Source organism: Malaclemys terrapin, chromosome 2 (assembly GCF_027887155.1).
Source record: "Malaclemys terrapin pileata isolate rMalTer1 chromosome 2, rMalTer1.hap1, whole genome shotgun sequence".
Lineage (NCBI taxonomy): Eukaryota > Metazoa > Chordata > Testudines > Emydidae > Malaclemys > Malaclemys terrapin.
Window position 1 is genome coordinate 2,071,719 of NC_071506.1, and position 13,942 is coordinate 2,085,660.

Below are 13,942 nucleotides of genomic sequence, written 5' to 3' on the forward strand. Positions count from 1 at the left end.
AGGAAGGCCCCTCTGCTGCTCCGGGGGGGTGGGTGTGCGCGGGGGGGGGGGGGGGTTATACTGCCACCACCCGCACGTTTTAACTGCTCCGTGGCTGCTCAGGGCCCTGCTAGCAGGACACAGCCGCCTCCCCCCCACCCCCCCACCCCCGTGGCAACAGCGAGGCAGGAAGCACCCACCCTCCAGGACTCTTGGTCGAGCCCTGGATCCCTGCCGCAGTGACCCCAGTGTCCCTGGCACACGCCGGCTTGCATGCTGGCTTGGCGTGTGCTGCACAGAGGGTCTGTTCCTTTAACAGGTGTTCCTGGCCCACGTCCCCAGGACAGGAGGGGGCTCCAGGCAGGCAGGCGTCTAGCCAGCTGATGGAGACATAACGGCCAAGCTCTGCACCGAGGGAGGACCTTAAAGGGGCTGGTGTGCGGAGCCGTGGCCTCTGCGCAGCCCTTGCTAGCGACTGGCTCCTCGAAGGTTAACGCTCCCGCTCTGCCCCATTAGCTGCGGCAGCAGGGGGCGGCTCTGTGGGGCTCGGCTCCCCAGCCATCAGAGCCCCTCTCTCCGAGAGCTCCCAGCCCATCCCCCCACAGGGGGACCCCCTTCCACACGAGCCCCCACAGGCTGCTGCACGGCACCACTCCCACCCAGCCACCACCTCTGGTGGGGAGGCTGCGTTTGGACACCCCCAAGGGCTCCCCAAGGATGGACGGGGCCGCACAGCAGACACGGGGGTATCGGGACGTGCCAGAGTCTCCAGGGGAGAGAGGCGGAGGGAGAGACATGTGCGCGCGCACACACACACACACACGTGTGGTTCTACGGGCACGTGTGTCCGTCTCTACACGCGTGCACACACTCCAAGCGGAGTCGAGGCCGGGAGTCAATAGGTGAAATCCACAGACCTGCTGGGCCAAGCGCTCCGGGGCCGCTCCCCGCCCGGCCCGTGCTCTCAGGGTTAACGCTCAGGTAGGCGTGAATCTGCGGGGATCCAGTTCTGGCTGCACGGAGCAGGGGGAGGGGCCTGGCTGACCACTGGCTGGTGCTATAAAACTCCCGGCTCCTGCCACACTCCGCGCCTTCAGCTGCACATGTGTGCAGAAAGGAAACGCCAGCTGTTACTGTGAGGGGACTTAACCCCTTCTGGGCCGCCGAGGCTGGAGAAACGGAGAGAGAGGAATCCCGGCGCTGCGAAGTGGGACCTCGCTCTGAAAGCCAGCGGAGGAACCCCAGCCTTCGGCTCGCCGGCTTTGGGGCTCCAGGGCTTTCAGCGACGGAGGCAGCATGAGTGAGTTGAGCTGAGTCGTTCGGGTGCCGGAGGAACTTTGGGGAGCCCGCCGTCGCCCGTGCCAGGTGCGCCCCGAGATGTCCTTCGCCATGCTGCGCTCGGCCCCCAGCCGGTACCTCTACCCCGAGATCAGCATGCTATCCGAGGATGAGGAGAACGGGAGCGAGAGCTCCAGCTCCGAGGAAAAGCCCTACCACCTGGACGCCGGCCCCTACGGCCTCAAGGGCGGGAAGCGCCGGAGCAGCAAGAAATCCAACCGGATCAACCGGGAGCCCCGGCAGCGCCACACGGCCAACGCGCGGGAGCGCGACCGCACCAACAGCGTCAACACCGCCTTCACTGCCCTACGGACGCTCATCCCCACCGAGCCAGCCGACAGGAAGCTCTCCAAGATCGAGACTCTGCGGCTGGCCTCCAGCTACATCTCCCACCTGGGCAACGTGCTGCTGGTTGGGGAGGCCTGCGGGGACGGCCAGCCCTGCCACACCACCCCCGGCTTCTACCACCACAGCAGCGGCAGCAGCCCCCCGCTGCGGGAGAGCGAGAACTCTCAGCCCAAACAGATCTGCACTTTCTGCCTCAGCAACCAGAGGAAACTGGTAAGTGGCTGCTCGGCCTTTCTTCCTGCGCCCTCGGGCTGCGCGCCGGGGTCCCCAGCTAGGCCGGCGGGGGAGCGACGAGAGCCCGGCCCAGAGCGGAACCTGCCCCTCCGCCCGCCCCGGGGGCGCTCGGCGCCTCCAGCTAGCACTAGCTCAGCGCCGCTGCCATCGGACGGGCGCTCGGCGAGCGTGGGGGAGACGGCAGGGCCAGAGCCGGGACCTAGCCAGCAGGAGGAAATCCCTGTCACGCTGGGAATTGCACTGACACTAGCTGGGGAGGATCTGGTGCAAACCAGACCCCTCGGGCAAGGCAGAAAGAGAGCCCCAGCCAATCCCGCTCCTCCCCGGCATACTTAGCTGCTCTACCCAAAGCCCCCCCCGGCTGCTGCTAACGCCTGCCCGTACTTGCTGGGGGGAGGCGGGAGCGAGAGACTCTCTGGGGGACAGAGATTACTTTTAGAGCTCACATACTCAGGGGACGGCTGAACGCGTCTGCAGAGCGCTGTCTCCTCATTAGCACTGCGCAGGCCGACGCCAGGAGGGGGACGAGCCCAGTCTCGGTACTGACCATCTCGAGGGAGCCCACGGCCCCTGCTAGCCAGCTCCAGCCCCTGGAGAGCTCAACGCGTGTCTGCAGAGCGTGGCGTTTTGGGGAGCTGGACAGACACCTGATGGGGTGGGGGAGAGAGAATGGCACTTGGAAGAGCTGGTACCAAGGCAATGGCCCCCTGAATGCGCCTGACAAGCCCCACTCTGGCGCGCCCCCCTTGGCTACTCAGGGACCCAGGTCCCTGCAGAAAGGGCAGGCATGCCACCGGCCTGCACTGGCCCCTCTGTGCCACGCTGCTCCCTGGCATGCAGAGCCAGGGCCCAGCTACGCCAGTCTACACCAGTCTCCAGTGTCTGGGTGCGGTTCTCCTCTCCCAGGGCGGGTCTCAGCTGCAGCGGGCACGCAGCTCCCCAGGCAGGGCAGAGCACTTGGGGAACGTGGCCTCTGCCTGGCACCTGCCCTCTGGCAGTGACTTCATGTGCCCGGCACTCACCTGCTGCCCCGGAGTCATGCACAGCATGGCTCCGCAGGGACCCCCACAGCCCACTTCAAGGGGTCCCAGAGAAGGGGGATGTGAGAAGGTCCCCGTCTCACTGGACTAGGCACACGCGCCCACAACAGCTGCTCGGCTGGGACTCCCCGAGGAGCCAGAGCGGCCGCACACCTGAGCCCACCAGCTTGCAGGGAGATGTGGTGTGGGCAGCTGCCCCCCCCCCCCAGCAGATGTGGGAGCAGCTTCCCCGGGAGTAGCAGAGAGTGGGGCAGGAGCAGCAGCACAGACCCCTGGGCAGGGCTTTCCCACACACGATGGCAGTGTGCAGGTGAGACCCCGGGGCTGGGGCACACCCCCGTCAGAGGGGGAGGGAGGGGAGCGGATCTGCAGAGGACGCAGTCATTTCAAGCCCCCAGGGAGAGGGGTTTTAAAAGCGTCCTGCCCAGGCTGCCCCACGGTGCTGGAGCCCTCGGAGGCGCGCCCTGGCAGGGGGCAGGTGGCAGGTGGAAAGTTCTCGCTCCTCGTCTTTACCATTGTAAGTTCAGGGTGGCTTGGGGCCTCGCGGGAGCGAGGGATGGGCTGAGGAAGTCCCAGCACCCGGGTCACCCCAGGGAACCTGCCGCAGGGAGTTACAGAACAGCCTAGTTCAGGAGCCGGAGGCTGCAGCACCGCTGATCAGGAGTGAAACCCGAGGGACAAACAGGCAGATCTGTCCCACTCGCCAGCAAGGGGGGGTTGAAACCCCTTTGTGGGTCCCTTCCCCAAGCAGGCACACTCCAGAGGGGCTTTGGGGGCGACTCCCTGCCCAATCTGACCATATGTAGCCTCAGGGGGCCCGGAAAGCGGTGGCGACAGGGAAGGGAGATTCATGAGCAACTGGGGGGGCCTTGGAGAGAGCCCTCAAACATCCCTCCTCACCCCGCCGGTTACCATAGACGAGTGGCGGGGGGCGGGACGACAGCAAGGGACCACTTCCATTCAGTGCTCAGAGACAGCCCCCCTCGAGCCGTGACTCAGGTCACAGTGCTGGACTCAGCACCCTGCTTTGAGTGCAATCCGCGGCCACGGATCTCAAAGCACTTCCACGTATGCAGGAATTCAGCCTCCTAGCCCAGCCCCCGAGGCAGGTCAGCAAGATCCCATTTTACAGTGGGACGTCTCGTACCCAGCAGAGCCGCGACGGACCCGCCTTCTGATTGCTAGCCCTGTGCTTTGTGTACCACCGTCCGCCCGTCTTCGCGGAGCACTACGTTCCCCCTCTGGCTGGCACCTTCACCCTGATTCCTATAAACCACGTCTCATTAGAGCCGCCTGCACTGGGAGCCTGACCACCCCATGCCAAGGGCACGGAAAAGTTCCGCTCTGCCCAAGCCCTGAGCTGAGAGTGGCAGCCTTGCTTTACCTTTAGCTTTTCTAGACCATTCTCTAAGATTGGCCCATTGGCTGGATTCTCACGCAGGCCGGAGAAAAGGTGCGTTTGCCAGGGGCTAAAGTAGCACGTTAGCTATCCCGCTGCTGGACAGTTTTGCTGCGAGGGAAACTCTGCGTGAGGGCAGAGTGCTGATCTTGCCTGGTCTCCACGGCAAATTTTCCCGCAGGAGAACTCTCTGGGCCTGTTATCTTGCTCTAAAAATCCCCCCCCCCCGCCCCCGCCCGCTTTCAGCAGCGAAGACCAAGTCTTCAGTGGCAGGGCTTTCAGCACCTAGCAGGTAGTGAAATTAATCTTCTCGGCAGCTGTAAAGACAGCATCCCGGGGACCGGCCCGCCTGGAAGGGACTCTCTCGGCTGCTGAGTGTTTGAACGATGACGCTATCCAGTCTGAGAAATCAGCTCCCTATAAACCCACTTTCCATGCGCTCTAAAAACCAGAGCCGCTGCGCAGGCACATGCCAGGGGTCAGACGGGCAGGAAGAGCTCAGCGATTCGGACGTAGAAAACGTGTCTCACACACACACACGAGATCCCCTCACTGCAGAGCCCACCGGCAGGGCAATTTGCCCATGTGCCGGTGTACACAGACATTTACATTTATTTGATGGGTATGTGCCAAGTACGAAATCCCCCCTGTGAACGGCGACACGCAGAGCTTCCACTGGCGGCTGAGTCAGGTGGGGAGGAGATGAGCCCACCAGGAAAGGAGCTGCGGGAGCTGGATGCAAGGCGCAGGGAGAGCCCAGGCTCGGGCTAGCTTTGCCCTCACTCCTCCGCGCACCCTCACCCCAAACGAAAAGGGCGCAGCTCGGCATGTAGCCTGGGGCTGCAGGAAACCAGCAGGCTTGGCTCCAGGCTGGGGCAGGGGAGGAGAGCGCGGCACACAGAGCGGAGACCCTTGCTGGCTGGCAGGAGCCACGCAGTGAAGCCTGGGAGGAGCTCAGGCAGGGTCCCGCACAGCTGCAAATACCTCCGGGGGCTGGGACGTGGCACGAACCAGCTGACGCTCCTGCCGTGTCTCCACCACAGGCGCTATGAACACCTCTCCGAGAGGCTCGGTGCGGCTCCCAGCCCACCAACGAGGGGTGACATGGCTTCCCAAGGTGGCGCTGTGACTCTCACCTCAGCACCCAGGGCAGGAGACGTTCCCGTAAAATGATTCCCGTTCACCCCCACCCGGCCATGCCACGCTCAGCTCCACGCCTCATGCAGGGCTGGGCGACCCTCGCTGCAGGGGTAGGACAGGGCCTTACGCTGCACTGGGACTGAGCCTGCAACGTGCAGGAGGCCGGGGCCGAAGCGGGAGCATGCTGGCTCTTTCCCTGCTCACCCCAAAAACGGCCGCAGCTCCCACTTCTTTCATGGGGCAGGAGCCTGGGAGGGAGGGTCTGGCTTTGCGCCCCCCTCGTGGCTTGTGCCAGATTGCCCCACTCCCCCCCCGGCTGCGTGATGCACACGCAGCGCTAAGGGAACGCACAGACCAGGCAGGAGCGATGGGAAAACACGAGGCGTGGCATTCCTACTCGCCTGGGTCTTGTGAGCACAGCACGGGGAGAGGGAAACCAGGGCTCAGCTCTCGGTAACGAGCGCACCTCCTTCCCGCCTCCACGCACGCGCCTGCAGCCCCCGTCACACAACCACCAGGGGTCACCCCATGAAATTAACGGGCAGCAGGTTTAAAACAAACCAAAGGCAGAATTTCTTCGCACAACGCCCAGCCAACCTGTGGAACTCTTTGCCAGAGGATGTTGTGAGGCCAAAATTATAACAGGGTTCAATGAAGAACTAGATAAATTCATGGAGGATAGGTCCATCAATGGCTATTAGTGTCTCTAGCCTCTGTTTGCCAGGAGCTGGGAATGAACGACAGCGGATGGATCACTTGATGATTCCCTGTTCTGTTCATTCCCTCTGGGGCGCCTGGCCTTGGCCACTGTCGGCAGACAGGACACTGGGCTAGATGGACCTTTGCTCTGACCCAGTCTGGCCGTTCTGATGTGCTTACAGCCCGTTCTCCCAGGGAGCTGCACTGCCTTGGCACCGGGGACATGGGAATTCCCAGGGCCCCGAGTCACTGCACTGTGGTACACGAGCAGACCCCGCAGAGCCGAAGGGAAGTGGCTCCGACGAAGCTCCCTGGGCCCCGGCTCCATGTGCTCTGAGCACCCAGGGACTAGCAGGGGAAGCAGCGTTACAGGTTCCTCTAGCGATTTAGAAAGGGACACGGCCAACGCTCTGTCCTCAGGCCCCGGCGGTGAGACGGGAAGGGTGGTGACAGAGCTGGTTGGCGTGTCCCCACCGAACCTTGGGAGCGTCTCTGGTGCTCTGAGCCGAGCCCGCGACAGTCCATTTCCCTGCGCGTCTGGCCAGCACTGCACCGTAGGGCTGCAGGCAGCCACGGCAGGGCAGGACGAGCCCCACGGGAATGGCAATGCTGGGCACGGCCATCTGCGCTGGGCCATGGGACAGCGTAGGCTGTCCCCCTCCCCTCCCCCGTCTGATGTTGGAGCAGATTTGGCCTGTACAGAACCGCAGCTCCCTGCCAGGGCCCTGGCTGAAGGCGCCCGCCTGGCTCTGCCATCAGCTCAGGAGAGAAGCTGCGCCTGGGGCGGCCCCGTGACTCAGGCCCAGCCACACGCCAGCGTGTCTGAGCGCGCCGGCAGGGGTAGGCCCTGGGGCCGCAGGCTCTCCTCGGAGCCAGTCAATGCAGCCCCTACTGTCCGGGGGAGCAGGGGAGAGTCACCCTCTACTCTGGAAAGATGGAGCAGGGGGCACAGAGTTTACAGCCAGGAAAGCGAGGTCTCGGGGCACCACTCCAGGGAACATGGAGATCCTGGGAACGGAGCAGCCTCTGAGGGCGCCTGGAGAGCAGGGAAGGCCAGGAGCAAGAATAAGGCCTGGAAAACCCGCTTCAGGGGGAGACGAGGCCCTCTGCGCCCCCGCCCCCTGGCAGATCCCCATAACCTTCCCCACCGGCTGGAAAACCACCTCCACCCCGAGAGATGCCTGGCCCCGGGCAGCACAGCCACACCAAGCCTCTGGGGCGACTGGGGAAACCGCTCTGCTATCTGCTTCCACAGCTCCTAGCGTGTCCGAGCCAGGCGCCCCGCTCTGCCAGGCCCCTCTGCCCTCCCGAGGTGGGAGAGCACAGCTCACTGGGGGGCTGCCCCACCGGCAGGGCTCAAAGCTGTGGGCCACGTGACTCAGGAGCGAGGCCCCCTTACTCTGGAACCAGCGTGTCCACACAGGGAGTTACTCAGGAAAAGCGGTTCCTGATGGACTCCATGTTTAGCTAGGCCCTTGGGAGGGACATGGAAAGACCTAAGCGATGAGCCATGGACCCCCAAGTGAGTCCAGGGCGCGATCGGATGGGCCGGATCTGACCAGACAGATGGGGGGTGGCTCCGCCGACGGCTCTGGAAACCCATTAGGAGTGGCATGCGGGTCGGCGCTCTTCCCACGCTGCACAGGGCTGGCACCACGCCCCCCGTTCACGGCAGGGGGGCTCCTAGCCAGGTTCAGGAGCAGCTGTCCTGGGCCGCTGCTTGTGGTACTAGCCGTGCAGGGCTCCTTGCTGCTGACTGGCCACTCAGGGCGGGTGGGGCTGGGTCTGTTTGTGGGACGCTGATTCACTGCGTCCAAGCCCAGGCCCGGCAACGTGACCGAAGGTGCACAGGCGCCGGGCGAGCGGAGACGAGGCCAGAGATGGGGTCCTCCCATGGCCAGTCCTCACACACAGCTGGGACAGAACCATATAATACCGGGGTTGGAAGGGACCCCAGGGGGTCATCTAGTCCCACCCCCTGCTCACAGCAGGACCAACACTAACTAAATCAGGAAATCACTTAGCCCCCAGCCTGTCAGTCCCCGGGCGGCCTGCGGCACGACTCCCCAACAGAGGGCAGCTTATACCGCACAGGGGCTGGGACGCACCCTGGCTGCGAACGAGACAGGCCCGTGGGAAGCATTAGCTAAGGGTATGCAGAGCAGCTCCCAGCACCGGCAAATCCATCACAGTACCGAGGCCGTGCGGGGCTGGCGGGTGTCTCTGCCCTGCAGGGCCAATGGGCAGCCCCCACCCCAGGGCTCCTGTCACACACGAACCTGCCCAGTGGGGCGCCCCAGACAGTTCAGGGCAGGGCAAAGGGCTGGGATGTGGAAGACCAGCGGAGCTGCCAGGGTTACTGGACAGTGACAGCAGCTATTAGGAACCGATGGGCCAGGAACGCTGGAGGAGGGGAAACGAGTAGAGAGAGGCCAGCTCTGCCTAGCTCCCCGGCACCGAGACCGGCAGAGCCCGTCACAAAGCACTCGGCGCAGGTACGCAGCCATCCCCTCGGACGAGAGGGACGCCGGCCCGGCACCGCAGGAGAACCAAGAGGCAGCACAAAGGGGTTCTGGATCTGCAGGTCGGCTGGCCCGGAAAGCTCCACCCCAGGGCTGCTGAGGAAGGCCGCCCAGGCTGCTGGGTCTCTAGGAGCGGCTGCGTGGGGGCCACAGCTCGGCGGGAGGTGAAGTGGCACAGAGAGTGGGGGAATCAGCCTCTCCTTGAAGAGCTGGGGGCACAAGCGAGGGGAGTTTCTGAGCAAACCACACCTCAGCCACCCAAGTGAGGCGGGACGCTTTGTTCTAACCCAGCTTCCCGAGGCAGCAGGAGGAACAGACCAGGAAGGGGACAACCGGACAGGACTGGCACAGCCGGCACGGACCTTACCCCCTGCCCACTCTGTGCCATCGGCACCCCTCCGATGCCCCCACCCCGGTGCCCAGAACAGACTGAGTCAGCCTGGCGTTGGCCTCCCCGCTGGTACCTGTGGCCCGGAGAGACCTGGAGGAGGGAGGCCCCTTCCTCAGGGCACCTGCACCTTGAGCCAGAGCGGCAGGACGACCGGACGCCCTGGAACCCACAACCTGTGATGGGCCCAGAGAGCTTGGCAACCCCTCAGAAGGCACTGGAGTGGAGTAGGGGGCACACCCCCCTACACATTACTGGTGACAACACCCCACGCCCCTGCAACGCCAGAGAACCGCTGCCTATCCCAGCCGGACTGGGCTGGAGAGACCCTTGCTAGGAACGAACTGGCTCCAGGCTGAATGACCCTTCCAGCCGCCAGAGCTGGTTACCGCCCCCCATCTGTGGTGGAGGTACCCCTGAGCGCCAGCTGAGCAGCCTGGGGGTACTTTACCCGCCTCCCCCCACTCCAGAGTCAGAGGCAGGAATGCTGACAATTCCCCAGGACTGGTCTGGGACTTGTCCACCCAGAACGGCTTCGGCACCCTCCCCAGCACGGCCCGGTGTAGGTGGATTCACAGCCAAGGACCTGGGAGGGACGGGGAACGGTTTGGGGTTAACCAGAGCGAAGGGGAACTCACAGGTGCAGCGCTGAGAAGTGATTGCGTCTATTCTCTGGGTAACACACATACAAGCCACGGCCCCCGCGGCCCCGTAAGGAAAATCCCCGCTCTGCTAAGCCGGCGTTGGAGCTCTCCCCGAGCAGAGCTGGGTCTTGGCAGCCGCTCCCCCGCAGGCATTAAATCACTTGCTAAGCCCTGGCACCTGACGATGACCCAGCAGCTGGGGGTGGGGGTGCGATGCTAACAGCTGGCCAGCCCAGTGTCCTGAGAGTGCCGGGGGGGAGCCGTGGTCTGGGCTTGTGGCTCTGTGTGGCCAATGGCCCAGCAGTTGGGCTAAGGATGGCTGCAGAGGCCTCCTGCAGGTGGGACAGGAAGGACACAAGCACCCGGCCCGGACTCTCCGCTGCCCAGCGTGGTAGCCGGAGCTCTGAGTCAGCCGGCGCCCCTTCCTGGTGCATGGCGGCTGGATGCCTTTTCCTTCCCCCCTGCCGGATCTGCAAGATGGGCCGGCTCCTCAAGCCTGTAATTTACGGTTCCTGCTGCACTTAATGGCAGCGGAAAGGCAAGGTGATAGGGGAAAAAATATGAGGCGGGATTTTCCGAATCCCCATTTCCTCTCCAGACAGCACGAGAACTCCTGGGGCCTGAACATCTGGGAAATTTAATTTGACCATTTCGGAGCTGAACTCCCCCCCGGTGGAACAGAGGCTGTACGTGCAGTAGCCGGGGAGCCGCGGCGGTGCAGCAAACCCTGCCGAAAGCCGGGGGACATGGGAGACTCCCGCAGCAAGCCGCAGAACTGCCGCCCAACTCCCCAGCCTGGGGGCACGGCCCTTGGCGGGCGAGACCCACCCCACGTGCACACGCTCCCCGCAGCGAAGCCCAGCGGTAGAGCAAGCCCCCGCTGAGCTGCCTGCCCCGGCAGCGGTCCCCTCGCCCTCGGTTACTTGCTGGCCACCGCCGGGGAAGGGAAGGCAAGGAGGGGTTGTGCCTGGGCCGGTTTTGTGACCGCCTGCAAGGTGCTTCATGGACAACCTGAGGGCCAGAGCTGTACCCCAAGGAGCAGCGTCAGGGCCTGACCCTGCGGTCCCACGTGCCCCAGTGGCCACCGGAAGGCAGGGAAGGATGCCGGGGGAAGGGGGTCGGTCTGGGTCCCGAGAGGGGCTCTGTTAGCCACACAGCTTGCTGTAGGGTTGCTCTCGGACTCGGGGGAGCGCTCAGGCGGGGCAGTGGGCAGCAGGACAGCCCAAAGACAGGGATGTGACGCAGAGACAGGCTGCGTGACACACGGGGCAGGGAGGCGAGTCCGGGCATCGTGGGCGGAGAGAGACCAGACAGGGGAACAGGGTGAATTGGACTGTCAAAGCACTTGCTACGAGCGCGTAGCCAGGTGATGCCTTTAAATGCCCAGCATGGCAACCAGGGCAAACACAATGGCAGCCGTTCCACTGCTCCTCTAGGGAGAGCAGAGCCCCAGGGAGACGGCGGCAGATGCCTGCTGGAGATGGGGGGCTGGCCAGGATCCCAGTCCAGGTGTGTTTTTCTAACTCGGCCTCTCCCCTTTTGCAGAGTAAAGACCGAGACAGGAAGACGGCGATTCGGAGCTAGACAGTTTCGGAAAGGAGGAGCGGAAGGAGGAGGGATGGAAAAGCCACACACACCAAACAAAGACACGGACATTCCTGCCTTCCCCCTGCTGCCACGGAGAGCTGCACCCGGAGGAACGCGCCGGCCCCGGACACACCAAACATCCTCCTGGCCGGGCTACGGCGGCAGATGGCAGACAGGGACCTGGGAGCTCCAGAAGGCTCCACAGACGGCAGGACTTCGAAGGATCACGCCCGCGGCACCGGGACACGGCGTGCGACAGCGAAGGCAACGCCAGCCCCCGCCCAGTGAACCAGAGGGGCGGAAAAGCTGATCTGCAGACTCCCTGGACGGGAAGTCCTGCCCCGATGTCGGGAATGACCCAGGACTGCTCCTGGGGAGGACACAGCCCTTCGCCGGGTTTTGTTGAGCAGCGCTAGAAAAAACTATGTACCGAATACCCCGCTCCTCCGCCCCGTCCCGTCCCCTGAGTCCCAGTCGCTGCGCTTGATCAATACATGCTGGTGGTTCATGTCATTGATACAATAATATAAAGCCGGAGTAATTTGTATAATTAAAACGAATATGGTTGAGAGACGAGGCACAAGCTCCCTTCCTTCCAAGCCCTGCCCCGCGCCACACAGTCATCCTCTCGTTTCCCTTCCCCAGTGTCTGCTCACAACCGTCCCCCCAGGCACCGGGCTCCCGCTCTATGGCCCCGGCAAAGCCCCAGGCTCCGGCCACAGAGTCATTGCTGCTTTGGGGGGGCGAGTGGCCAGAGCTCAGGACCGGAAGCCAGCAGACCCTTCGTGCAGACCCGTGGCGCGATGCTTGGTCCCTGTGCGGCCCAGTTAAATGCAGCTGGAGACCCAGGTAAAACGCAGGGGCTCAGTGAAAACCAGATGCTGCAGCTGAGCGTAGTTTCCTGGGGAAATAAATTACACACGTAGGACTCGGCGGGATCAGTTAAAAGCGCCAGGCAGAGCAAAAGCCGCAACGGGAGACTGTGCTCTAAGCCTCTTCGGCAGCAGGTGAGGGGCTCTGGGTTTTCTGCTTGTCTGCAAAGCTTCCCCGGGCCCCGCTTGGCTCGGAGGGGCTGAAGGGAAGCACCCCCGGGAGCCAGGGGGCCCAGACAGTGCTGGGCTCCCACTCACGTCACCAGCAGAACCGCGAAGCCAGAGTGCCGGGGGGTGTGTGAATCACAGGGCGAATCCAGGCTTAGTCAATGGGAATGCACCGAACCGCTGGGTCCCAGAGCACTCACTGCACCCCCCAGTCTCTGAAAGGCTCCAGGCTGGCAGAGACGGAGCCTCTCATGGGAGCCACTCAAAGCGCTAGTGGCCCCGGAGCCCGGCTCTGCGTAGGGAGGAAAGCGAGAGGCCAGAAATGAGAAGGTGAGGCCATAGGGGAGCAGCAGCAACACACAACATGGGGGTGGGCGGGGGGAGGACAGGAGCAGGGCTGGGCCAGGGCACCCGGTGTCCCACTCGCTGCCCAGGCAGGAGAGCATCCCCTGCCCCGAGAGGGGATGGGGCTGAAGGTCTGTGCACCAAAGCCCTGGCCTCACCCCAGAGGTGCATGGCTGGAGCTGGCAGGTCTGCTCCCCTGCCAGGGAGAGATGGGACACTGCCTGGGCTGCCATCCCTACCCAAGCGTAGCCTTGGTGCCCGCACGGCACGGCGTGCCCTGCTCGCTGCCAGCGCTAAGCAGCCACCAGCCGGAACAGACACGCCCGGGCCGCGAGCCCCTCCAGCATGGAACTCCCACGCCAGCTCTCCGCTCCGCCGAGCCCAGCTCGCAGGGGATAGAAAGGGGGAGAAGTGAAACACCCAGGAGCGGCCTGGTGAGTCCCACCCCCGACCCCATTCTGTGCACAGGGCAGAAGAGACGAGGCGCCACAGCTATTCACCCACCCAACGGGGCTCCCACTCCCCAGGGCTGCTCTCCGAGAACCGACGCGCTCCAGGGAACTGCCAAGGAAACTGACACCCTGTGTGTTCGGGACAGTCCCACGTGGGGGTGAGGAGTCAGGCAAAGCATCGGAGGGAAAAACCCAAGCCATGGAAAGTGAGGGTGGGAGGTGTAAACATTCGGTGGCCAGGAACGCTCAGCGCTGGGACATGTCGCTGGCTTCCCTCTCCCGATAAATCAGGGCAGAGGAAAGGGGGATTCGGGATTTCTGCTCCTGGCGAGCCCGGGCCACAGAGCAGGGTGGGCTCACCTGGCAAAGGAGCCCATCACAGGATGAGCCGAGCTCTGGCCTTGCAGCCGCAAAGACAGGCTGGTCCTTGGGATGGGGGAGCGCCTTCTCCCTGCCGGTCTGCGGGGCCGCTAGCTACATAACCAGCGTGAGCGGCTTGTGCCAGCGCAGACAAGCCGGCCGAGCTGAGCAGGGATGTGACACGAACTCGTTCCCGCAGCAGGCAGAGCCAGGCCTGTTTCGGGCCTAGCACGTCCGAGACCTGGGGGGCGCCCGAGCCTGACAGATCCAACGTGCCCAGCCCTTCCAGGGCCCAGGGCTGGGGGTTTCAGGTGGGCACTGGGAACCGCTTAGCTTTACCCGGCTGGAAATGGTTATCTTGTGCATTCCGTTAGCGGTGGCAGGGCTGGAGAGTGGGGGTTGGAACGACTCTCAGCCTCCAACGCCG

General features: G+C 64.0%; 2 protein-coding genes across 2 annotated transcripts in view; one reads left to right on the plus strand and one right to left on the minus strand.

Moving 5' to 3' along the window:
* The window catches only part of BOP1 (BOP1 ribosomal biogenesis factor), an 87,107-nt gene that overhangs the window by 20,985 nt on the left and 52,180 nt on the right, over positions 1-13,942 (minus strand). The window lies entirely within an intron of this gene.
* On the plus strand, positions 1,097-11,876 carry SCX (scleraxis bHLH transcription factor). Its single transcript, XM_054018500.1, has 2 exons — positions 1,097-1,878; positions 11,277-11,876. The coding sequence occupies exons 1-2, from the start codon at positions 1,357-1,359 to the stop codon at positions 11,313-11,315; spliced, it is 561 nt and encodes a 186-aa protein (XP_053874475.1). The 5' UTR covers positions 1,097-1,356; the 3' UTR covers positions 11,316-11,876.

Bases quoted from the DNA above. Each gene is read 5' to 3' on its own strand.
- SCX (XM_054018500.1), top strand. From the start codon at position 1,357: ATGTCCTTCGCCATGCTGCGCTCGGCCCCCAGCCGGTACCTCTACCCC. The intron at 1,879-11,276 runs GTAAGTGGCTGC...CCCCTTTTGCAG, and splicing joins TCAGCAACCAGAGGAAACTG to AGTAAAGACCGAGACAGGAA.